The 24,681-nt window shown below is 58.4% G+C and overlaps 2 protein-coding genes across 5 annotated transcripts in view; both read right to left on the bottom strand.

The window, feature by feature from the left end:
* LTBP4 (latent transforming growth factor beta binding protein 4) overlaps window positions 1–10,172 on the bottom strand; it is a 29,281-nt gene extending 19,109 nt beyond the window's left edge. Inside the window, exons 1-10 of one of the 2 annotated variants that reach the window (XM_047836119.1) lie at window positions 10,018–10,172; window positions 8,107–8,165; window positions 7,805–7,943; window positions 7,137–7,246; window positions 2,203–2,394; window positions 1,770–2,017; window positions 1,590–1,692; window positions 1,119–1,193; window positions 898–1,020; window positions 176–340 (exon numbers count right to left, since the gene is read on the bottom strand). In XM_047836119.1, coding sequence (XP_047692075.1) covers window positions 176–340; window positions 898–1,020; window positions 1,119–1,193; window positions 1,590–1,692; window positions 1,770–2,017; window positions 2,203–2,394; window positions 7,137–7,246; window positions 7,805–7,943; window positions 8,107–8,165; window positions 10,018–10,157 — 1,354 coding nt within the window. In that variant the 5' untranslated portion in view covers window positions 10,158–10,172. Of the gene's footprint in view, window positions 1–175; window positions 341–897; window positions 1,021–1,118; window positions 1,194–1,589; window positions 1,693–1,769; window positions 2,018–2,202; window positions 2,395–5,705; window positions 5,984–7,136; window positions 7,247–7,804; window positions 7,944–8,106; window positions 8,166–10,017 lie in introns of those variants that run through there. The other variant, XM_047836120.1, reaches the window with a different exon arrangement.
* A 3,649-nt stretch (window positions 10,173–13,821) lies between these two features.
* Window positions 13,822–24,413, bottom strand: SHKBP1 (SH3KBP1 binding protein 1). 3 transcript variants are annotated; one of them, XM_047837013.1, is made up of 18 exons: window positions 24,284–24,413; window positions 24,007–24,060; window positions 23,809–23,854; window positions 23,630–23,703; window positions 23,288–23,346; window positions 22,989–23,069; window positions 21,066–21,227; window positions 20,893–20,983; window positions 20,613–20,803; window positions 19,742–19,857; window positions 18,853–18,940; window positions 18,630–18,746; window positions 17,528–17,698; window positions 16,405–16,560; window positions 15,936–16,032; window positions 14,728–14,906; window positions 14,367–14,481; window positions 13,822–14,254 (listed from the first exon to the last, which is right to left on the bottom strand). In XM_047837013.1, the coding sequence occupies exons 1-18, from the start codon at window positions 24,367–24,369 to the stop codon at window positions 14,035–14,037; spliced, it is 2,103 nt and encodes a 700-aa protein (XP_047692969.1). In that variant the 5' UTR covers window positions 24,370–24,413; the 3' UTR covers window positions 13,822–14,034. The 3 variants fall into 3 exon arrangements, with proteins under 3 accessions (XP_047692969.1, XP_047692970.1, XP_047692968.1); XM_047837014.1 differs by having other exon boundaries at window positions 14,367–14,478; XM_047837012.1 differs by having other exon boundaries at window positions 23,630–23,854.
* Between the last annotated feature and the right edge of the window lie 268 nt (window positions 24,414–24,681).

Raw genomic sequence — 24,681 nt, 5'->3', positions numbered from 1 at the left:
GGTAGTCAAGGCTGGGGTTGATGCGAAGGGGTTTGTCTCAGGGGTGGGTGGGGGTGGCCAAAGGTGAGGTGGAACCCTGGTGGAGTCCACTCTGGGGATCTGAGGGCCTGGGGCACCTAGGGTGGGCACCGCGTTTAGTCAAGTCTAGAAATAGGCTGGGCAGGAGGCTGCTCACCTGAGCCAAACGGTGGGCAGAGCTGGCAGCCTCGACCCCAGGCTTTGCCCACGCGGCTGCAGCAGCAGATCTGCTTGGTGATATTGCGCAGAATGGGCAGGGAGCAGCCACCGTCGCGGAGGACGCGGAAGCAGGGCCCTTTGGCCTCTGAGATCACGTGCTGGGCTGGGGGTGGGGGAGGAAATTCTTCAGGGCGGGCTTTCCACTATAGGGAATGGTGGGGGCGAAGGGATCTGGGAGACAGGAGGATGGTCCCCGGGAGGGGTTGGTGGGTGTAAAGGCCATTCAGAAGAAGTCTGTAAAGGCCATTCAGGAGAGGTGAGGGGTCTGGAGGTGTGAGAAAGGTTTAGGGCCTGAGGGGGCAATGGGAGAATTTGAGAAGGATCTCAAGGTCTGCAGAAGGTCTGGTGGTCCAGGGAGAGGAAGGGATTTGGGGGCCTGAGAAAAGCTAAAGGAAGTCGGAAGATCGGAAGGGATATGGATCTAAAAGTTTGAGGGGTTCTTAGAGGGGCTGAAGAAGGTCCAAGGAGTCTGAGAGTATGTAAGAATCCGAGACGTTCTGGGGGGGGGTGTCTAATAAGAGTGACTGGGGGGACCCGGGAGTCTGGGGGGATCGTGGGAGTCTAAGGCAATTAAAGACCCCGGGGGGGTGCTCTGGTATGGGGTCTGAGGGCCTGGCGGACAGGCGGGCAGTCCAGCCTCAACCCTCTCCCGTGGCTCACAGATGCAGCTGCTGCGGGACGAGTCGTGCAGGAAGCCGTCCGGACACACGCACGTGTACCCACCGTGCGTGTTTGCACACTCCCCGTGCTGGCAGCGCCCGCCGGTCGCGCACTCATCCACATCTAGGAGGAATGCCGTGGGCTCAGGGGCATCAGGGATGGGAGCTCCCTGCCAGCCCGGCTCGTAGAGCCAAGCCCTTCCCACTCCTGCCCCCGCTCACCTTGGCAGGACCCATTAACCCTTTCAAAGCCGGTTGGACACGGTCCATCTGGGGTGCCCACTCGGTCGGAAATGCCTGTGGAGAGAAGAGAGGGGTGGGCCAGGGGCGGGCGGAGCCAAAATAGATGGGCGGGGACAAAAGAGCGATGGGAGAGATTAAAAGATGAGTGTGGCTTGAGTGCAAGGTGAGCCTGAGATAAGCCGTCTGGCAGAAGGCAACGTGGGAGGTTCCAGAAATTTATGAGTGGGGCCATGGTATAAATGTGGGGTGAGAACAGAGTAAACAAAGTCAGAAAGTGGAGTGGGCGGTACCAGAGCGGTATGGATAGATCTAGACTGGAAATGATCCCCACAACAGGGTACGTGTGGTTAGAATTTGTGAACAGGGTTTGTCTATGGGCAGGGTACCAGGGGCCACGGGGTTATCACCTCTCCCCAGCTCCAAGCACCTCAGGGACGTCCTGGGACTTACCCAGGTGCTCCGAGCATGCCTGACAGTCGTGAACGCCCCAGGCCAAGCCGGCCCCTCTGCAGCACACCTCCTGCGTCCGGAGCCCGGGCAGCGGGGACGCACACTGTGGGAAAAGTGTTGGGTGAGCGCGCCCCCGCGTGGTGGCACGCTCCGGGCCCCTCCCCACCCGCCTCTGCTCACTTCGCCTCCGCGCAGCTCTCGAAAGCAGTAACCGAAGCCCGAGGCATCCGAATAGCTGTCCTCGCGCGGCGCACTCTGTGCCAGCACCGTGTAGGGCGCCGCCGCCTCCGCCCGCGCCGCCGCCTCCGCCCGTGCCACTGCCTCGGCGTCCGCCTCCTCCCAAGAGCCGGACACACGCTCCACCTGGTGCACCACCACGGACGCCTCCTGCGGGTGCTCCACGTGGACGCTCACCATGGACGCCACGCCTGGAGGGAGGCACGGCGGGGCAAAGGGGTGTCTACACCCCAGTTCTTACGGAATGGGACTAGGAATGGGCGGAAGGGCGCACTGGAGAAGGGTACTTAGGGGAAGGCAGGAAAGATGGGGGTCAGAGAAACGGCGAGGTAGTGGACAGAGGGATCAGAGGGGACCCTGGCCGCGCCCTCCTCACCGTGCTCGTCGTCGCGGTGGTTGGCCAGTGGCATGGTGTACACCGAGCGGGTGAGACCTGGCATGGCTGGGGCCGGTGGCCGGGCGCCTGAGGAATGCAGCTGGCAGAATTTGCCAGCGAAGTCCGGGGGACAGAGGCAGCGGTCAGGCTTCACGCACACACCGCCGTTGTGACAGATCAAGGGACACAGGACTGGGGGGGAGGGGGAGGAGAGAGGCTAACTCAGTCCCTAACGTTGTCACCTAGTGGTTGTAAGCCGCTCGGCCTTGAGCTGTCCTGTGTCACCCCCACCCACCCAGACCACCTGCATTGGCTGGGTCTGGTCTTACAGCCCTCTGGTATAGCCCCTCCCACTGGGTCAGTTCACCACGCCCTCCCGCTCTTCACTTTCAGGTCACTCCGCCCTTCCTCTCGAGTCCCACTTTGAGGTCGAGTCCACCGTGTTCCAGCCCCACCCAGGCAGCGCTGTCCCCGCCCATTGGCTCAGCCGCGACCACTCAACTTCTTTCCTTAGCACTTAGCCCCGCCCATCTTTTCACCAGGCTGGATTTTTTGCTGTTCTAGCTACGCAGACCCTGCGCTGGTCTCTTCCATTGCCTAAATCAACGTTTTGGCCACCCCCTAACACCACTCCCCTTTCCCAACTCTGTCTCTTTAGCATTCTAGGCACGCGCACATTCCGTCTGGCCAGGTCCACGACACTCAATCTCCGCCCACTGGCTATGCCTCGCCTTCTAAGAGCCTTGCCCACATTACCTCCTACCCCCGGGATTCTAAAGCTCGCCTATCTAGGTGTTTAACCTGCTGCCTTTAGCCCCGCCCACCTTCCTTTCCTCACGCGGATTTCCCCGGGCTCTCGGGCTCACGCTGCTCCCGCCCCACCTCCTCGGCTATCTGGGCGTCCTAGCCCCACCCACCGCGCATTGTCTCCGCCCACCTCCCCTCCGGCTCCCGCTCCAGAGTTCTAGCTCTGCCTTCCCGCCTCCTGTCGCCCGGGGGCGGGGCCGCGACGGGAACGCGCCTCCTCTCCCCTCTGCGCGCCCTCGCTGGGCCCCAGGCCACCTCTGGGCGGGGCTCTGCCAGCTGTGCGGCGGGGTAAACAAAGAGAGGGGTGCGGCGGGGGTAGGGCGGCGGCTCCGCATTCCGGACCCTTGGGGAGCCCCGAGCCCGCTGAGCCAAAGAAGGCCGGACGTATCCTGCGAGGGCACCCCCTCCCTTTCTCCCCCGGGGCTGCAGAGAACAGCTGGAGACAGCTGTGCGGAGGGGAGGAAGGGGGCAGGCGGCTGGGGCCGTCCAGGAAGGCGTGTGTGGGATTCTGAGCCACACACTGGAGACAGGGAAAGCGTAGAGGGAGCCCCTTCAATTTAGAAGGGTAAAGAGACTGGTCTCCTGGAAGGAGATCAGATAGAGTGCAGTACTCTGGGATTCAAAGATGGCTTAAGGTTTCTAGAATGGACAGAGAGCCTAGCTCAGAAGAAACCGAAGCTCCCTTTCAACAGAAGAAGTCCGTTAAATCCTTTGGGGAAGTTGCCCAGAAAACAGGACTCTAGTGCCTTCTAGGGGACAGCTAGTTTGAGGGTGCTGAGAAAAGGATTTACATGGAGAAATGGGATTCCCTGGGAGTCCCCAGCACACAAGAGCCTCAATTGTCTGAGAAGATTCTAAGATACTGTGGATCTCACATCCCCTCTCAACTAAGGGATTAGGTGCCCAAGTCTTTGGATGAATGGCTGCCTAGGGGGGCAGTCACAGTGTCTGTGGAGAGTCTTCTTGTGAGAATCAGCTGAGCAAGACCCTCTGGGGTTCTCTGAAGATAGATGGATCAGAAGTTCCTGGGGAGGGCGGTTAGCTGGAAAAGCGAGGCTTGGAAAGACACGAATTGGGAATCCGATGGCATTTAGTTGGAAATATAAGAGAATGGAAGTCTTTTGTGGAAAGAGAATTCAACTGGGGAGTGGAGTTATCACTACATAGGGTCTGTAGTCTAGGGTTTCTGTGGGAAGCAGGGAGGAATAGCTGAGGGACAATACTACAGAGTTGTCTGGTGAGGGGCACAGTTTGGGGGATTACATCAGAAGAATGGGAGGGAACTTTACTGGAGGGGCTGGTCTCTGGAGTCTGTTGATAGGGGTGGGGAGGAGGCTTAGGGTCTGAAGGCTGAGACTCTGGGCTCCCCTAGTTAGGAGAGTCAGGCCAGGCAGGACTCCAGAGTGTCCTAATAAGGGTCCTTAATTGAGTAGCCAGAGAGGCTTAACTAGGAATCAAGATTCCAAAATAGCAAGGGTCTCTGCTGGCAGGCATGGTAATCCAGCTAGGTCTCAGGGCATTTCCCAGCCTCCTCGGGCATTTCTCCGCCTTCTCTTGGTCTGAATGCTGGCCCCCCACCCAGCTCCCTTGGGGCTCCCACACCCAGGACGTGTTGCTACATGGGCACGGCCAACTCCATGCCCCACGCCTCTGGAGGAATAAGGAGCTGAGGACACTGGGGTCCTGCCGAGGTCAGCCCCCCTTCACATGCCCCTCTTGTGCCTCCAGGGGCTTGGCACCCGCCTGGGCACGGCGCCTGGCACGGGCGCGTTGGGGCTGGGCCGGGAGGGAGTGTAGGCAGGAGGGAGGAAGGGGAGGAGGGAGGGAGTGGCAGCGGGCGGGGGCTCAGGCGGGAGATGAGCTCACGCCGGCCAGGGCTGGATTGGCTAGGGGCCAGGCTGGGCGAGTTCTCAGAGCCAGGGGCCCCCACTCCCCACTCCAGAGGGCCTCTGGGGTTGGGGGCAGGTAGGCCGCGACCCAGAGAGCCCGCCCATCCCTGCACCCTGGGGCCAACAGGTGACCCGCCCTCCCCACCTCACCTGAACCCTGCGGGGGGCTCCCTATCTGTAGGGGTGCCTGGTGCGCGCCCTCCTGTCCCCTCTGCCCCCAGGGGGCGCCCCTTCCCCTAGGCCTCCTATCTGGGTTTCTCTCCCACGTGCGACCCTTGCAACTCAGAGTCCCGCAGAGACCCTCCGTCTAGGGACCCTGTCCCCCTCAGCTCTGCCGATCAACTTTCTTCACCCCAACCCCCCTCCTCACAGGCATTCGCATCCTTTCCTAACCCCTCCCAACCAAAGATAAAGAAACTGGGACACCCCTCGGGGCCCTGAAACTCTCCCTTAGTCTCCAAGGACTCCTTACAGTCTCAGCATTGGGGCCCCCTTCCCCAAAGCTCCCAGGCTCCTCAATTCTGGTATCCCCCACTTTGACTCAAAGGCATGAAAGCCTGCCCCAGTCCCCTCACGTGGGACGCCACAGGTCCCTGCGAACCCTCATTGCTTTGCAAAATCGGGACCCTCAGGACTCAACCCCAAAAGCCAGGAATTTAAGTCTCCCTTCCTTAATACCCCAGGGATTCCCCAACACTACCGTACACAGAATCTGGGCTCCCTCTCCTGGGGGAACTGTCTCTCCCGTCCCCGGGGATCCTCCTCCCCCTGGGAACCCCTCCCTCGGGACCACCACCCCGCACTCACAGGCGCGGAAGCCGGGTCCCCCCGGGGCCGCCCCGCCGGGCGCGCCGCTGTCCACGCTGGTGGTGTTGCGGGGCGCGCAGGTCGGGGTACAGCGGGAGCCGGTGGGCCCATGGACGCAGCGCAGGCCGCACACGGCGGGGGTGAAGCGCACGCGGAGGCGCTCTCGGGGCCGGCCCGGCACGGGCTGCGGCCCGAGCAGCGCCAGCAGCACCAATAGCGACACCCGCGCGCCGCCCGCCATGGCTGCAGCGCCGCGCTCCGCCGCGCCGCCGCCCCAGCCCGCCCGAGGGGCCCGGCCGCGCCCGCCCGCCTGCGGGGGAGGGCGGCCGCGCCCCCGCTCAGGCCCCCCCCTCCCCACCACTCCCTCCCCGGCGGCCGCGCGGGGGCGCGTGGGGCTGGGCGCGTAGCCAGAGGCGCGCAGGCTGGGCGCTAGACTCGCAGGGGGGAGGGGGCGCCCCGTCTGCCCCCGCCTCGCACCAACAAGTGAATGGGGCCCGCAGGGGAGCGGCGGGGAAGGGAACAGGTGGGGGCGGGCCGGTTTCCCCCTAGACAGGGCCGAATCCATAAAGAGGAAAGAGGAGTGGGGGCCACATTTGGGGAGGCCGGTACAGGCTGATTCTCCGCCCTAGACCCAGAGAAAGAGGCTTCATCTGGATAGGGGGCTGTCATGGCACATCTGGGCAGCCAGGTGGCACATCTGGGGGAGAGGAGAAGGGTCGGTGCACCTGGGCACATGAAAGAATTGAGGGTCTGGATGGTGGGCAGGACGCTGGGGGGCACGTTTGGGGATGCAGCCACATCTGGCCAGCACCCCACACCTGGTAGGAGAAGTCAGAATGGGTAAGAAAGAGCAAACGGTGGATTGAGGCTGTGGGCGGGGGTCCTCACATCTGGCTGGATGCCCACATCTGGAAGACTTTAGGGAGAAGGGGACACATCTGGGCTGAAGGCCACAACAGGAGGGGGACTTTAGAGGACGGTTGTGCTAGCCCAGGGGCCGAGAGCTGGAGTGGGAGGAGGGCAGGGGGAGGGTCGTGGAAGTAGGGGGAGGCCTTTGGCTCCCAGCCGCCCCGCAATTTTGGGCATTCGGTGACCGGGCAGGCGCCAACCCGCACAATCGCTTTTGTTGTCTGGGCTAGTTGGGCTGCGCTCTCTGCCGGGACAGCGCCCCCCTCTTCGGCCGCAGGGAGCCCGGACGCCTGGCTTCCCGGCCCCACCCCCGCGGGTCAGCGCCTCTGGCCGGCGTCTGGTCCTGTCCCGGGCTCACCTCGCACGGCCGGACGCCAGGGTCCCTAGAGGGTCCGTGTCCTGGGGGGCTGAGCTACAACGGGGGGCAGCTAGGCGGCGGCTGGACCGTGGGAACCAGACGGCTTTATCTGGCCCGGAACCCACCCCCCTGCCCCCCGGCAGAGGAAGGGCGGATGTTCTTACCCCGGGTCTGGCCGGCAGGGGCGCGCTGTGGGGGCCTCCTTCTCAGCAGTGCCCGGCCCCCTGGCCCACGGGGCCGCCTTCGTCTCAACAGAGCTCGGGCCTCCTGAAGCCTGGATAGAAGAGGGCAGAGGCGCTGTCAACACGGTTAGACTGACACCCCCTTTCCCCACGACCCAACCCTAGCTGGAACGGGCCTTTCGAGCCACGAGATCTCCCAGTAACAGCTCTGCCCACCCCCCACCCCTATCCCTTTCCGGGGACCAGACCTTGTACGTTCTTCGCAGGCTTGGGGAGAAACAGAGATGAGGAAGGAAGAGAAAGAGAGCAAAGAAGACAGAGACAGAGGCAGAAAGAGAGAGTCGCAGAGAGACAGAGAGGGCAAGGGACAGGTAATGAGAGAAACAGAAAGAGACAGAGATGGAAAGAGCAAATACAGAGAGAGGGACATGGGGACAGGGGCAGAGAGATGGAGACTGAAAGACACAGAGACTTCGATAGGCACGAAAAGGAGAAATAGAAGCACAGATCCAAGTCGCCAGGGAGAGGCAGAGAGAGACCAAAGGAAAAGAGATGCAGGGAGCAGAAAGAAACGTGTGCCGGGAATGGTGGCTGGTGGCGGGGAGCCGGGAGCTCCTGAGCATCTGGTAGGGGAGGGATTGCACACTCACGTCAGTGGCTGCCAGTTGAGGGACACCTGTCTCTTCCTCGCGCTGGGGCTGGGGCTCGGCAGCACCTGGGGCACTGGGGTCAGGCACTGCTGAGGGCCTGCACACTTTTCAGGCGGGCAGCTCTGGACCCTGCAGGAGGCTTTGGAGACAGCCAGGGACTTAGTGGAGAAGGAAGGGACCAAGTCTTTCCACCAAGTGCATCCAGCATTCCGGCTGGGATGAGAGGTGGGGAAGGGAGCGGCTGACACCTCTGCTCTTACCCCCTTTCACTCCCTGCCTATACCCCACCTAGAAGAACCCACCTCTGACGCAGCGACTTCTCTTGGGCGACTGGCCTGGGCAGCACCGACAAGCAGCCACGCTGTAAACAGGGGTGGAAGTCACTCAGACCCCTAACCCTCTCAAACTGCCCAAAGAGGGCAACGGTGGGTAGGGGAGGGAAAGTCAAGAGAAGGCTTGAGAGCAACTCGAAATCGATGTTTAATTAATTTGTGGCACTGCGCTGGATGCCTGCTTCCCCATCTGCACAGTGGGAGGCAAAATGGCTTAGATTCTCCGCGCATGAAAGTCGCAGCAACCCTACTTTAATTTGTTTTCTCAAGTGTTTAGTGGTAAAGTCTTATTGGTAAGGACATTTTAAAGCCTTAATTTTTTAATTTTTTTTTTTAAATGACGCAAAGTGGATCTTTAAGTTCACTGCCAAGCCCGTACTGCCTGGGAATCTAGAACCCCGCCCTCCCGCACATCTCTGTCCTTGACTCAGCCATCATCCCGAGCATGGCCAGCAGGTGGCGCCACTTCCACAGGCCTCAGCGGCTGGGGAGGGAGGTCCTCTTTTTGACTGTGGGTCCAGCGGGGTGCTGAGGAGGAGGAGGAGGGGGATACAGAAGGAGCCACAGCCCAGAACTGGGAATCCCAAGGTCCGAGTTCTAGACCGTTCCTGCGCTTCCACGCGCTGTGTCCTGGAGCCAGCATCTCCTTGTCTTTGGGCCTCAGTTTCCCGCCTGACCAGGAGGAAGGAGTTCTTTGAGAAATCCCCCGCTCAGTGGGTCTCAGATTCTGAGTAGCGGAGTCTTCAGCTCCAGCGCAAGTGCGTCGCAACCAAGGGGCCCCCCAGACAAATCCATTATCCCCAGGCTAAGGGGGACGAGGGACGAGGACGCGTGCTCTGGCCCCGAGAGAAGGGCAGTGGGGAGATGCTGTGAAGGGGACGTCGGGCTCAATGACTCTTTCCAGACGGGTGGGGCTCAGTGGGGAAGGAGGCCGCCCGAATGGGAGCCTCCGGGACCCCAGATCTTGCTGTTATCCCTCCCGCCTTTTCTCTGCGTTAACCCCTTCCCGGCCCCGCCCCCGGCGCGGCTCGGGTTACTAAACGCATTCGCAGAGACCGAGGCGGGAGCAGAGCCCGGGGCCTTTGTAACGGAGCGCTGGGCCGCAGGGCGGGGGGTGGGGGTACTAGGCAGACTGCTTCCTTCGATCTCGTCACCCGTAGACAGGAAGGGTGGCTATAACCCCGGCATCTATAGGAAGTTTTGGATCTTTTGCCGCGAAATCACTGGTACCTCATTCAAGCCCGGGATCCTCTTTCTAGGAAACAAGAGCATCCCCAACCCTCAGGAAATCTGAGGAACCCCCTCCGCACAACCCCTTGCAAGCCCCTCCGCCATCAGGCTCGAAGTCCACGTCTTCCTAAGTCACTAGGAAAACCCAAGGGTCCCTTTAATTAATCCAGTCGTTCCCAAACCCCAGAAAATCAGGACATCTCAACTCCACCATAGAATCCCTTCATAACCTCCCATACTCCTCCTTAAGCGCCCAAGAAGCTTGGGGAACCCCATCCTAGCTGGGGGGCCCCACCCATCTATCATCTTAGGAAAACTCAAAGCCCTATTCCCATATAAACTGGGACCCTTCTCCGGAAAAAAAAAAAAAAACAAACAAACAAAAACCAAAAAACAACCCTGGAATTCCCTGGGGCTACATCCATCTATCACACCGGCGGGGACTCCCTCGCCTCAAAATCTCAGTACTCCCCGGATTCTAACCCCTGCAAAGTAGAGGGCCCTAACAAATCCAAGAGCTCTGGCTCTTTCATCCCTACCCTGAAGCACTGGGTTCGTATTCCCCTAAATCCGCAAGTCCTGGTCCTCACGGACCACCAGACTTATTGGATGGAGGGGGCACAAGGAAGAAGGGGCCGCAGCGGGGCTTACCCGGCCTGGCGGCCCGGGATCCCCGCAACCTCGACGGCCTCGCTGGGGCTGGGGCTGGTGGCGGAGGCGGCGGCTGCGAAGAGTGGCAGCAGCAGCACCAGCAGGAGGGGGCGGCGGCCGCTGGGGCCAGGCCGCCGCATCGTGTCCGGCGTGGAGTCCCGCTCCAGGCGGGCCGTCTGTCCAGCGGGTCCGGCTCGGCGCGGCCCCGCCCCCCGCCCCCGCCCGAGGCCGACTCATTTTCTCCACAGTCTTAGCCGCGGCTGCGAACTTCCCGCCAATCAGAGCCCGGTGCCGCCAGGGGGCGCTGTCCGCGCGGCCAATCGGAAGGCGGCAGGGGAGGGGCTAGCGGGACAGGTGCCGGGCGGGGGTCGCTGGGGCCTGGAGTTCTCAGTGCTGGAGGCGAAATCGGGAGTCGGGTACCAACTTGTGAAGGAGAGCCCAAGAGCGGAGGTGCTGGGACCCCCCTCCCCACCACGGTTGGGAGGGACGCATAGGCAGTGGGCAGTCCCTTAAATTAGACTCAGGCCTCATCCTTCGCTCACAGTAGTGGGAGAATTTGATCAGAATTTGCTCCCTGACTGGTGTAAACGCTGGAAGCCCCCATAGGTGTCCACTTCTCACACTAGAGGTTCAGGATTCTGGGTGGGGGGTAGTGCTAATCCTGCAGTAGGCCCCAGGTCCGACCGCTCTGTGGCCCCAGGCCCACCCTGCACCTTCCCAAAGGGTTTCCCCTTCTCAAGGCCCTGTGCTGCTGGGGTTCCGGGTCCAACAAGCAGAATCTCGTTCCTCGGAAGGTTGTAGCCTCTGTCCATCACAGGACCGAGTCTCTGCCCCTGACCCACAGACTTGGCTTCCAAGGGGCTCCTAGAGAACTGTTCTCCTCCTTACACCCCTCTCCGCAGCTGCCCCTAGGGGGGTACCAGACTCCCCTTCCCTATCCTGAACCTTTAAAGATTCCCAACAGCACCCCTCCCACTGCCAGAATTACAGACTCTCTCTTTAGAGAATTCTAGTCCCCTCCCTTTCTGGGGACCCCAAGCCTCAGAGGGCCTTAGGCCCTATCTGCACTCTCTTTAGGGAGGTCCAGGCTCCAAGCTTTGCTTATGGTTTCCCATCTCCGTAGGTCACAAGCCCAGCCCCTTTACTTCATTTTAAACTCAAGGCCCCACCCTTTTCCCCCCTCCTCGAAATTTGCCCCGCCTCTCTTCTCCCAAAGGCACCGCCCCCTGAGTTTCCGACCCCCGGCTCCCTACTTGTCCCCTTCCGGTCTGAATTTAAGGCCACTGCCCTTCCCATAGCGAATTCCGGTGCAGCCCCATGCTTAGGATCCCAAGCCCCACCCCTTTCATATTTGCCCCGCCTCCGAGGTTCCAGGCCCCATCCCTCCCGGGGGTTTTTGAGCCTTTTAGTTTCCAGTTCTGGATCGCTAGCTCCGCCCCCAGTGGATCACAGGCTCCACCCACACAGGATACTAGGCCACCTTCCCTGAGCAGAGGGCCCACCCTAGGCTGAGAACATCAACCTATCCAGCTTTGTCCTCATCCCCATTCCTGCTCCTTCCAGTGGAGGGGCGACCCTTTCACCCTCCCCTGTTACAGTGAGCACCGGGTAACTCACATAGCCCCGCTCACACTGTTACTGCCACCTACAGCAATCCACACCTCCATCCCACACGGACACCCAGAAATCCAGGCCCACCCACCATCCAGGGGCACGCAGCCCCTTAGAGCAGTAACGATGACACTCAGGGACATTCGTGGGCTGTCTTAGCATGATGAGGGAGTGCCTGACTGCCCACTGAATGTGTTCCGTGTCCCTGTTTTGGGGAAGCCCCCACAATCCCTGTTAACATGGCCCTGCAGGACAGCATGTCCTGGCCCCCCATGCCCCCCTCCGTTGCCCTCCTCCTCACCTCCTACCCTGTGGCTGGAGCATTTGCTGGGGGCGCTGCTGAAATTTCTCCCTTCTGCCTGGGATCCGGGGCATCTTCAATGCTCGTTGCTAGGCAACAGCCTCTGGCTCACCACTACAACTTCCGGGGATGGCGTTGGCTTCCCATCCCCCCTGAATTTGGAGTCCCCAGCTCCCAATCCTTCCCCATCAGTGCCACTATCTCCGGGGGTCGTTTCTATGTCATCCCTTGGATCCTGATCTGATCTCAACCCTTCAGAATCCCTGAGTTCTGGTGCTGTGGCATTCCAGAAGCTTCCTCCCATCGTGTGCTCACACGCTGGGTTTTATCCCTGGTATTAACAGACAGACAAATCTCTTTAGTGTTCCAGATTTTCTTACATTTTCTCTCTCAGTTCTAGAATCACCAGCAATCCAGAAACACAACGTGTTCCAGATTCCCTGGCAAGGAAAAACTATCTCAGTATTCTAGACCTGTGAGCATTATAAAACATCCCACATTCTAGATTCCCTGAATTCACAACCCCTCCTCCTATGTTCTAGACTTTCTAACATTCAAACATTCCCTAGGGTTCTGAATGCCTTGGCATGCAAAAATATTTCTAAAGTTTGAGGTTCACAGGTATTCCAAAACACTCATGTTTTTGAATCATTCATCTCTGTTCATGTTCTAGATCCCCTGACAATCCAGAGGCCCTTGCCATTATGGGTTTCTTGGAATGCAAACAAACCCTCTAGCGATCCAGAAGAGCTGACATTCCAGAATACCCTATGCTCTAGATTTCCTAGTACTCCACATTGCTGTTTCCTATAATTCTCAGCATCTCCAAATCTCTGGCAGGCAAGTGTAGAATCATAGGCATTCTACAACACTCCCCTGTTCTAGAACCATTGACTTCCAGGTCCTTTGGTCAAGCAACTTCTGTTGTGTGGATTCTCTGAAATGCAGGGCGGGGGGATCCCAATACTGTTCATCTGCTAGCACTCTAGAATATCCCTGTGTTCTAGATTCCCTAACACTCTGGACCCTTCTCCACTATGTTACAGAAACTCTGGCATTCCAGAACTAATTTCCCTTTTCAAGGGAAATCAGCATATTCTAAAATCCTTGTTCCCAGTCTGCCCCACTTTCTTTCCTCTTCGTTGGCTCAAGGAAAAGATGCACAAATCTTTCCTGAGAAGTTGCCATGGGAACAGGTATTATTTAGGGGAAAATCTCAAGGATATTAAGCTAGAGTGAGCTGAACCTGTCCCTCATAACCTCTCTGGCATGGGCAGGAAAGGGATGTGGGAAAGGTGTTTGTGATGGCGATGCTTAGGGTACAAATGTTCAGGATGTGGCAATCACATAGCTGACATCTGTGTTTCTGTTGACCTGTGGCCAGTCGTCCTTGCTTGTGGTAATAGTACCCTGATTCACCTTTCAGGAACTCCTCCTCCAATCTGTCAACCTCCTGGCCTGTGAGGGCACATGACCCCTGGAACCGTGGAAGGCCTCCACCACACCGGCCATAGTGGCTGGTTCAGGGATGGCCGTCTGACTAAATTCAAGTCAATAAGAATCAGTCGTGTGATTTGTTGCTGTTGCTAGAAAAAAAAACAAGTTGCTAAGGAGGTACCTGGAGTCATCTTGGCACCGAGAGGGGAAAACCTGAGTATCATGCATCCCAGAGGAGAGCAAAACCAAATAGATGGAAAGACGTTCTGGACGAGTATCTGAATCCCTGGATCCAACTATGCCTGAAGCCAGATGTAAACCATTACATTCCCCTTCTTTGCTTAAACCAAGAGAGACAGATGTTCCTAAATCTACAGCCAGACATCTGGCTGGTCCTCACATCTCTCCCACCCTTTCCCTGGGGGTCCCCAAACCCTCTAAGAATGTCAGCAAGGTGTTGGCAGTGACAACTTTATTAGGGGAGGGCGACTTTGGCTCCAGAAAAGGGGGGGCAGTGGGGGCCTAGTAACAACGACCATTCCAAGGAAGCCCTGGCCCTGAACCCAGGGCTCTGACAGGAAGCAGGGAGGCACCTGAGCCCTGCCACCCCACCCCACCCCGTCCCCCGCCCAGGACCTGGGTATCCAAAGGCACCATGGGAGCTGTGTTCAGAAGGAAGTCTCATTGAGCTTCACCTTGGGGGGTGCAAGGGGAGCCCCGAGACCCGTGGAGGGCCGAGGCGCTGGTGTCGGGGGCCGTCGGGACTCTGGCCCACTCCGCACCAGCTCCTGGCAGCGTTCCACGAAGCTGCCTCCCCCGCGGCGCTGGGCCTCAGCCTGGGGGGGGCTCAGGCTCCCAAGGCGGCCAGACAGGGAGGCTGAGTGGAGACTGGGGGGCGGTGATGAGGGTCAGTGAGGGTCATCATGGGCAGGGAGGCAGCTCCCCCCACCTCCCCCGCCCCTCCCCCATTGCACAGAAGGGAAAGTGGAGTTCAGTCTACCTGGTCAGAGAGGTGCGAGGGGAGGGGCTGGGGAGAGAGCTCCGAGAGGAAGCCAGTGGCGCCAGCTCACATTGCTCCAGCTGCTCCATCAGCTCTTCCTCGGTCAGCCCACCTGCTGGGGGGGCAAGACAGGGGCCACTGGGCAAGGGACAGAGGTCACACGCAAGGCTTGAGGTCAGGATAGGAGGAAAAACGCAGAGGTCAAAGGCTAGGGGTCAGAAGCTACGAGAGGGTGGAGAAGTGAGGGCGAGCTGGGGTTCAAAGGCAGAGGAAAGGGGTCAGAGGGCAAGAGCCTGGGGAGGGAGACTGGCAAAGGAGGTTGTGGACAGGGGCCGGCATGGAGGCCAGGTATAGGGAGTACCGGGGGCCTGGCCGAGGCCGTCCATGGCGGTGGTCAGGTCCCACATGGCCAGGCTGCCATTGGCCTGGCCGGTAAGCAGGTAGCGCCGGGGCCGAGAGCCGAGCCGCCGCGAGCCCTCACACTCGAGCACCGTGAAGGCGGTGGTGGGGGAGCCGTCCACCGAGCGCACCGAGCACACCCTGACACGGAAGGGAGAGGGGGGTCACCCCGGCCCCGGTCCCTCTCCTCACCTGTACACCCCTTCCCGGGCCACAGTCCCCACCATTATGGCTTTAGTCGCTGCCTCTCCAACCACCACCCCAGGCTTCTTTCCCCTTCCCCCATGTACTCTCGGGGTGCAGCGGCCTCTGGGATGGCTCCTGTCCAGCATCACCCACATCCCCATGGGGATTCTTCCCCAAATCTGCTGCTCTCCCTGGTGGTTCCTGACTCAGAGAAGGCTTGTCATCCTGGGGGCCTCCCTCCCCTCCTATCACCAGCTTCCAACCCCCTGCCCCATCCCTTCAGCCTCCAGGGCCCCCTCCTCCCCTCCTGTCTGGCCCTGGTCAAGCCCTGCCGGCTCCTGTCGCCACCTGTCCCAGCCTCTTCCCTGGACTCTCGGACTCCTGTCCTACCTCCAGTCCAACCCCCATGGTGGTCACGGCTCCCCAGCAGCCCGGGCCAATCTCAGCTCCTCCGTGCCCCTCAGCTGCCTGTACGGAGGTCCGGCCCCCAGACCACGTGCACCTCACTGGCTGTCCATTCCCAGCCTTCACCCACGCTGTTCCTTCAGCCTGGCGCACCCCTGCCCCTCCTTTCTTCTGCTCATTGCTGTTTATCTCCAAGGTCCTCACGAAAACCCTCACAGGCCCCCTCCCCAGACTGGAGCAAGCACCTCCTCTGGGCTCCTACAGCTGCCTGTGCCCCTCCCCCTGTCCCTGGCACCCCCCACCTGTGCCTCCTGCCCCGATCCCGGGCTCTGACCACGCCGAGTGACCTGCGTGAGGTCCGGCACAGGCACCTGGGGCTTCCCCAGCCTCACCGCTACCCACACATGTCACACCTTGAATTCCTCCAGCCCCCAAACCCAGGACCAGGCCTCGTGCCCCCTCCCAGCCTTTGCTCCTTCAGGCGTTCCTTGGCTAGGACCCCCTTTTGGACTCTGTGACCCAGCTGGTGTCCTGCCCTCTCCCCCGACCACCCTCCCCGTTCGATGGGACGGTCCTCACCGCTGGCCAGTGGAGGAAAGACGCACAAAGAGCTGGCTGGCGGTTGGCACCACCTTCTGAATGAACACTTGCTGGTCGTCCCGCTCGCCGTAGGGGCCTGGGCCAGGATGGTGGGGGGAGTCAGGGCCAGCTGGGCTCCCTGGGACTCCAGACCCTAAGGCTCTGCCCCCTTGTCCCCATCCCCAGCTTTCTGGAATCGGGCGGGGTCAGAGAGGGCTGAGGGTCAGTCAGTGGAGCTCAGGGCTGTGGGGTGGGGGTCCCGGGTCAGGTGGCGGTCAGCAGGAATCAACGGGGTAACAGAATTCAACGGGGGCAGCTGGGAGTAAATGGAGATTGACAGGGGTCAGGTGGCAGCCAGGTCAGCTGGGTGGGTCAGGAGAGGTCTACAGGGGGTCAGGGAAGGAGCCAGTGGAGGCCAATGGGGGTCAGGCAGGGTGCATGGGATGGGGGACCAGGGGCTAGTAGGCACCAATGTCATTGCCAGCGCTGCAGCCACCATGCCCGTCGGCCGACTCCAGTGCCAGGATCTTGAAGGAAGCGAGTGGGGTGGAGCCGGGCTGGGTGGAAATCATGCCCCGGAAGCGAGTCACGGACCACGTGCGCACGTGGTTGTTGTCGGCACAGACTGTTGTCAGAGCACAGGGGCAACAGCCGGTCAGGCCAGCTGTCATCACCACGGCCCAACCTTCCCGAGCCCCAGGATGACCCTTTTCAAAGGTGTCAGGATTCGGGCCCCTCTGGATTCTTCCCTTTCAGAGAATTCGCTCTTCCCCAGAACTCCCAAATGGTCAAAAATCCTCTTGGTTCTTCCTCTAAAATTGTTCCAGAGCCTGATCTCATCTAACCCTGTCACTGTCCCCACCCTGGTCCTGTCCATGGCAGCAGCCTCCTCCCGGGACTCCTGCTCCTGTCCTGCCCCGACGCATAGCCAGAGAGTCCCTGTGAATAACTGTGTCAGATCATGGCCCTCCTCTGCTCACAACCCTCTTTCCCATGATACCTACCCAGTCAAGGGCAAGGACAAAGTCATCTTCATGGCTTACAAGGTCCTACTGTCCCTTGCCCACTCTGCTTCCTCAGACACATCTATCATCCTCCTGGCTCAGAGCCCTTGCAATGCCTGTTCCCTCTGCTAGAATGTTTGTCCCCACTGAGGACTGCTTATTTCCTTGGTTTTGCTCAAAGCTCCTTCCTCAGTGACCCCAACACTCTCAAGCCACTCACACAACTTTTGTTTTTATCCATGGTCTTCATCGTTGCCTGTTGGTGACTTATATTCTGATTTATTTATTTGTCATCTGCCTTCCCGCAGAACATCAGCTCCCTAAGGGTGGGCACTTGGCCTGTCTTGTCCATCACTGTATCCCCTGGGCCTGGCACACAGTAGGTGCTCAACCAATGTTTTCTGAATTGATGAATTTCTCACTCTTGCTTAGATGGGTCCCCTTACACTATTCTCTCACTTCTGCAATTACTGTTCCAGGTTAAAATTCCCTCCGCCCCCCGGAGGTCCCACCCCCTGGTTTCATGCTCCCCTCCGGGCCATCCTCCTGTGAGGAGATGGGCAGTTGGGGCAGCCCAGTGAGGCCCACCTGAGATGAGGTGCTTCTCCGAGAGCATGATCTTGGTGACGGGGCTGCGGTGCACGGTGAAGGTCTGGAAGAGCTGAGGCCCGGAGCCCACGGTCTCGGGGTGCTGCACAATGACCCGCACACCCCCTGAGCTGGTGCCATAGGCAATCTCGATCCAGTTCCCGCTGTCACCTGGTGAGGGGCCGAGGATGAAGACAGCGACCGGGTCACAGGGAGACAGAAACCACGGCAGAGAGAAAGAGAAGGACAGAGATAGAGTCAGAAAGCAAGGAGAGAGGGGCAGACAGAGATAATAAGGCAGTGAGATGTCAGAAAGGGAGAGACAGAGGGAGAGATCAGAGAAAGAGAGGAGCAGGGACAGAAAGTAAGGCAGAGAGAGACGGAGCTAATAAGAGAGGGGACAGACAGAAAAATAGAGGGGCGCCTGGCTGGCTCAGCTGGTTAAGCATCTGACTTTGGCTCAGGTCATGATCTCACCGTCCTGGGATCGAGCCCTGCGTCTGGCTCTGCACCGACAGCTCAGAGCCTGGAGCCTGCAGCCTGCTTCAGATTCTGTGCCTCCCTCTCTCTGCTCCTCCCCAGAAATAAATAAATATTAAAAAAAAATTTTTTTCTCTCTCTCCCTGTGCCCCTCTCCTGCTTGACTGCGTGCGCTCTTTCTCTCTCTAATAAATAATTTTCTAAGTAAACGATAATTAAAAAAAAAAAAAACCTAGCCTAATTTTCTGCATTTAAAGCCAAGAAACCAAATCAAAAAAACTGTCCCCAAGTGAGAGAACTCGGTTTCGTCCGCCGTAAAACACGCACCCTCTTTGTTTTATGAGCGTGGAAACATCGTGTCCTCATTGCAGAGGCGGAAAAGAAACACAAAGACGAACTGCTCGTGGCCAAGTCTGGCCCTGGATGGAGAGACCTGCCACAGCTTACATACAAGCGGTGCCCGGTGTTTGTTGAATGACTAAGTGAGAGTTGAATCTTTTCTCCTCCCAGTAAATCTCACGGGGTCATGCTACACAGTGGTGGGGAGGCGGCTGTGGGCTGGGGCTGCTGGCAGCGGGGTTGGGGGGGGGGGGGGGGATAGGGGGAGCCGGTCATAGCTTACTGGTCTTGGGGGTGAGGTAGACGCTGAGGGCCGTGACTCCGTCCTCTGCCGGGTCCCGGTAGAGCTCACTGACAAGGAGGTCGTTGTCCTTCATGCGCAGGGGAAACTTCTGCACATCTGGGGCGGGCGGGGAGAGCAGCGTGGGCTCGTTCAAGGTGCTCAGCCCCGCCCCCTGCCTTCCCGGGGACGTTCTCGGGCACGCGGGGTACCAGCTGCTGCTCACCCACGTAGTAGATAGAGCCGTTGTCACAGCCCAGGAGGAGGAAGGAGCCCGCTGCGTCGTAGCTGGTGATGGGCTGCACCTCCTGGACCTGGGGGCAGGCAGGACCGGCTGTGGCCGGGAGGTCCTCCCTGCCTCCGCCTCCACGGCACCCCTCAGGGCGCTCCCCTGCCCGCTTCCAGAACCTACCCGGGGTTTCTAGGCCCACTTCTCTCCAGCCTCACCGGCTCTAGTTCTATCTCCATCTGCGTCTCTCTGTCTCTGGAAGTCTCCGGGTCAGCGCTTCTGCCTCTTGGCCTCTCTTTGACCCCATATTGCTGGCTTTTACTATTTATTTCTGTCTGTCTCTCTACATCCCTTCAGCACCACCGCCTTCCAGTCCCGGCTTCACTCTGCCCACCCTTCCCTCTCTCCATCACCTCTTTCTGACTTCCTCTATTGCTTTTTGCCTGTCTCCCCCCCTCTTTCTCTCTCTCCTTTCTCTGCTTTTCTGTCTCTCTCTCCCAAACATACTTTACAGGAGAAAGCAATACCATAGGTATATTTTTCTTTATGTTTTGCACATGGCTTGGGAGGGAACGACAGATGTGTGCACGTCTGTCTCCTACGGCATCTTCACTCACCTGCTCCCCCATCCAGTGCCTGGAGAACCCGCTCTCCTCCTTTGCAAACCCACCATCTTCCCTGTCAGCTCAGCGGCCCCTCTTCCAGAAAGGCCTCCCTGACTCCTCCTCCTTAGGCCTTTATCACCCCAGCACCCCCACCAGGATCTGGCCCGCTGCTGGGTTCTCCGGCTGTCTCCAGTTGGGCTGGGGCAGGAAGGAACCCCTCCCTGGGTCCGTGCAGACTGGACGCCTGGGAAAGAGGCAGCCAGGCCGGCCACCCCTCTGACCTGCCAGTGCTTGGTGACGGCGTTCCAAACCCCGATGCGCCCCGTGTGGCTCGTGGCGATGAGCTGGTTCCCAACGAAGAATAAGGCCTCCACGGGCACCCCCAGATGGAAGACTCCTGCAGAAGGCAAGGAGCACTCAGCCAGGACCCGGCTTCCTGGGGGAGAAGGAGGAGGACTGGGGGAGAAGCCAGTCGCTCAGTGGGCCAGGAAGAACTCCAAGGGCCAGCGGATTCGGTGGGGCCACAGAATCTTTATAGGCTAGAGGATTCCAGCAGGAATTACAGAGGATTACACAGGCCAGATTCCTGACAGGGTGTGGAACTCTAACATGGTTGCAGTTTTCAATAAGGCAAACCGATGGGCGCCTGGGTGGCTCCGACGGTTGAGCGACCAACTTCGGCTCAGGTCATGATCTCACATTGTGAGTTCGAGGGCTGCATTGGGCTCTATGCTGACCGCTCAGATCCTGGAGCCTGCTTCGGATTCTGTCTCCCTCTCTCTCTGCCCCTCCCCCCCCCCTCTCTCTCAAAAATAAATAAAACATTAAAAAAAAAAAAAAAGCAAACAGAGATGTCTAATGGGAACATAGACTCTAGCCGGCTCTGGGATTCCCCTGGCATGGAGGTCTAACAGGGCAGGGAATTCTGGACGTGGGTGGATTTTTCTACAAGCCAAGAAATCCAAACAGGATACGGAATTCTAAAGGGTTGGAGCATCTTAATAATGCAAAGAATCCCTATGGGTGTAAGAACTTACAGAGTGGGTTAACAGGCCAGAGAATTCCAACGGGGTGGAAGAGAATCCTAACAGACCACAGGGTGAAGCATAATTCTAAAGGGCAGAGGGTTCTGGAAAAGTCCCGGTGCCATACCTATCTCGGAGCCCCCGCCTTCTGCCTGCAGAGCCCACAGCAGGATCTCGCTGCCTGTAGCCGCTGCCACCATCTTATCATGTTCACCCAAAGCCCCACCGAGCACCCGGGCTGTGAGTGCCAGTCGCTCGATGGGCCAGTCCAGGCGGGGACTGGAAAACACCAGCTGCCAGCCAGAGGCTTCTTTTAGCCTGGAGGATTGGGGGATATCATCAACGCTCACCGCAAGCCCTCCCCATCAACAGGGCTTGAGCCTCCGGCCACCACCCTCCCCGAGCACCTATAGCAGACAAGAAACTGGGTATAGGCCACAGCGATCCAGTTGTGGTGTCCACACACCAGGCGCACGATCCCCGGCTCCTCTGGTGGCCCTTGGGGGGGAAGAGCAGGGATCAGGGCAGGGTCGCAGGGACCCCACTGGCTGCCCCAGTCTCCCAGGAGACAGAAACATACCCGATGGGGAGGGAGGGGCCCTCTCATCCAGCACTCGGCCCAGCAGCCCTGCATTGCCCAGGTTGGGGGGCATCGTGTTGCTCCGTCGAACGGGGGCTGGGCGTCCCCCTGACTGCTGGGGCCCCACCAGGCTGTGCCGGTTCCGCCGCTTCACTGGGAACACTGTGGCGGGGAGAAGGAGCAGAGTGACAATAGCTGTAATAATTGCCACGTAGCAAGCGTTTCAAATGCGCCAGAAGCCGACTTCCCCACACGTGGGGGCATAGTGTCCCGGCGAAAAGATTCTCGGTGGTGTGGGGATGTGGCACGAAAGGACGCGGAATCACCCAGCAAGTTACTGCCTTTTCTGTTCCTTTGAGCACATCACAAGGGCCGAATCAGTTTGGTGCTACCATAACAGTGCTATCTTTTCAGTATTTGCTAATCTTCTGTTTTAAGAAATGGAAGCCTAGGGGCTCCTGGGTGGCTCAGTCGGTTAAGCGGCCGACTGCACCTCAGGTCATGATCTCGCGGTCCGTGAGTTCGAGCCCCGCGTCAGGCTCTGTGCTGACAGCTCAGAGCCTGGAGCCTGTTTCGGATTCTGTGTCTCCCTCTCTCTGACCCTCCCCCGTTCATGCTCTGTCTCTCTCTGTCTCAAAAATAAATAAATGTTAAAAAAAAAAAAAAAAAGAAAAGAAAAGAAATGGAAGCCTAGGGGCGCCTGGGTGACTCAGGTCATGACCTCACAGTCTGTCAGCGCAGAGCCCGCTTGGGATCTTCGGTGCTCACCCCCTCTGTCCCTCCCTGGCTCCCACTTCTCGCTCTCTCTCTCTAAAATAAATAAAACATTAAAAAAAGAAAAGAAAGAAATGGAAGCCAATTTCTTTGGCAGGCAGTAGCATCACAACTGTTATTTCAGGGTTTCGTTTTCACATTTACTTATTTATGGTATGAAGGCAGTGATAGAAAGCTTCTATTTATTTTTTTAAGTTTATTTATTTATTTTTTGAGAGAGAGAGAGAGAGAGAGCACAAGTGAGGGAGGAACAGAGAGAGGGAGAGAGAAAGAATCCCAAGCAGGCTCTACACTGTCAGCACAGAGCCCAACGCGGGGTTCGAACTCACAAACCGCAAGATCATGACATAAGTCAAAGTCGGACACTCAACTGACTGAGCCACCCAGGTGCCCCTAAAGCTTCTACTTAAAATGACTTCTTTATGGGGTGCCTGGCTAGTCCAGTTGGAAGGGTATGCAACTCTTATTTTATATATGTTTATTTTAATTATTTTTGAGAGAGAGAGAGAGAGAGAGCAAGGAGAGGAGGGGCAGACAGAGAGGGGTACAGAGGATCCAAAGCAGGCTCCATGCTGACAGCAGCCAGCCTGATGTGGGGCTTGAACTCACAAACCATGAGATCATGACTTGAGTCAAAATCAAGAGTCGGATGCTTCACCGACTGAGCCACCCAAGTGCCCTGAGTAGGTGACTCTTGATCTCGGGGTTTGAGATCAAGTTTGAGCCCCATGCTGGGTTTCCAGTAACCACTGAGGCATATCTTCCATGGCTAGTGGGGTTGCTGATCTAAGGGCCCATGGAGATTACGGTCAATAATTCCCCTTAATATTTCTACCTCCGTGCAAAATGTTTTATTTTATTTCTTCTAAGCTTCCTCACAGGGAAATCAAATGTGGACTATAACCCCCATCAGGCTCCAGAACATAAATCCTAGCCTCAGGGGACTAGCTGGCCCACTGCCTCACTGGAAGTGAGTTCCTACTTCCTTTCCAAGCATCAGTCCAGCCTCTGATATAAGGCTAAAACTCCCATCATGTCTCAGGGCTCACAGCACAGGTAAGCACAGGGCTCACAGCAAGGGCTGTGACCTTATGGGAAATGTAGTCTTTAGTCCACCCTCCCTCCCCTCCATCCCTTAGCTGTGCCCACCTGGTGGAGGCAGGTAACCGTTGAAGAGAACATTTCCACAGGAAGATCGGTCCAACTCCTCCCGCAGCTGCAGGCGTCGAACTGAAGCAGAATAACTCCATGCTGGGACTTGTGGGGTACTGAGGCAGATTCTAACCCCCTCACCAATCTCATTCTCCACCCCCATCCCCCAGATCCAGGACCAAATCCAGTGCTCTTGGCTCTAACCCAAACTTCTTTCAAGAGAGGGGAAGAGGGAGCATCTTGAGAGCTGGGGCTTGTTTTCTATGCAGTGAGGATGCTCATGGGGCCCCACTTACCCAGAGGAGTGAGCCCATAGAACTGGGCTTCGTGGAGGAGGCTGGAACCGTGGACACCCCTGGGTAGTAGAATTGACTAGGGGTCAGAGTCTGGGAAATGGGAGTGAGTGGAGAATTCTAAGGAGGAAGTTTTCAAAACTGTACAAAGAATCCCAAGAAGTAGCAAATTTTGACTGGATCAAGACTCTAAGGAGTGATGTTATATATGGGCAGTGAAAATGTGCGTGTGTGGTGTTTGGGGTAAATTCTAAGGACACGATTTAAATATGATCAAAGAGCTTAGGTGAACATTCTGAAGGGAAGAAGTTGAAGACAGTGGGGTCCCTTTATCCCCATGCAAACCTGGGGTCCAACTCTTTGGTGCGCAGGAAGTTGAGGATGGGGGCGAAGACGGTGGGGTCCCTGTCGATGAAGATCTGCGGGAAGGGGGGCAGAGGATGGATGGGACAAAACACGGGGCTGAGTGGGGCTCCTGTCCCTCCTCCTACCCGCTGCCCCGTTTCAGCTCTTGCCCTACTCACAGCTCCAGTCTCATCTTTCAGTGTAGAGATGCGTCCGCTGAGAAGACTGTAGGGAGGGGATGCAGAGTAGGTGTAAAGGGCAAGGGTGTGTGTGTGTGAAGGGGGTGGGGGGTGGGGAGGGTGAGTGGGGCAATAGGTTTTCCCATACCCTCTCGTCCTGCCCCCCACCACCCGACCCAAACTCTCTCTCCCGATCACCTGGAGAAGAAGGAGTCTGGGATCCAGGTGAGAGTCTGGCGAGAGGTACTGAACCTAAGCGGGGAAAGTGAGCGCACAGTAGGGGATGGAAGGATGGAAGGAGGGAAGGAATGTAGCTCCTTACCCCACCGCCATCCCGGGCGCCAGTCCGAGCACTCGCGCTTTCAGCAGGGGGCGGAGCAATCCTTGATGGACAGGGATTCCCCCAGAGAGAGGCGGTACTCCCACCCCGTTCCCGGTCCCCGAGGTGGGGGCCTCAGGAATCTCCTACACTCACCTCTTGCCTCCCACGTTCAGATGAATCACCTCGCCCGGAGGCCCCCGACTCGGGACCCCTTCTGCTGCAGGTGCCGCGGCTGCCATGGCCCCCGGGCGAGCCGGCCGGCCAGCACCCGCTTCCGGGTCTACACTCGGGTCCCGCCCCCCGCTGCCTGCTCATTGGCCTGGAGACTCCCAGAGCCACGGGCGATTGGACACAGCGCTCACCCGTCGCAGTTAAATTCTCCGCCTCCTTAAAGGGACCCGCCTTTCCTGTGCTGGACGGGGCGCACCGCAAGGCTGTTTTGGGGAAGTTTAGTTACAAGGGCTAGCAAAACATTCCTCTAGGAATGGTTCTCATTTTAAGAATGGAATCTAGGTGCTTCGTCGGGGACGTGTGTTTAGACCCCGAAGTTA

This window comes from Prionailurus viverrinus, chromosome E2 (genome assembly GCF_022837055.1).
Source record: "Prionailurus viverrinus isolate Anna chromosome E2, UM_Priviv_1.0, whole genome shotgun sequence".
In the NCBI taxonomy this organism is placed as follows: Eukaryota; Metazoa; Chordata; class Mammalia; order Carnivora; family Felidae; genus Prionailurus; species Prionailurus viverrinus.
The sequence above is the reverse complement of the archived record's forward strand: the minus strand, read 5'-3'. Positions and strand labels throughout refer to the sequence as shown.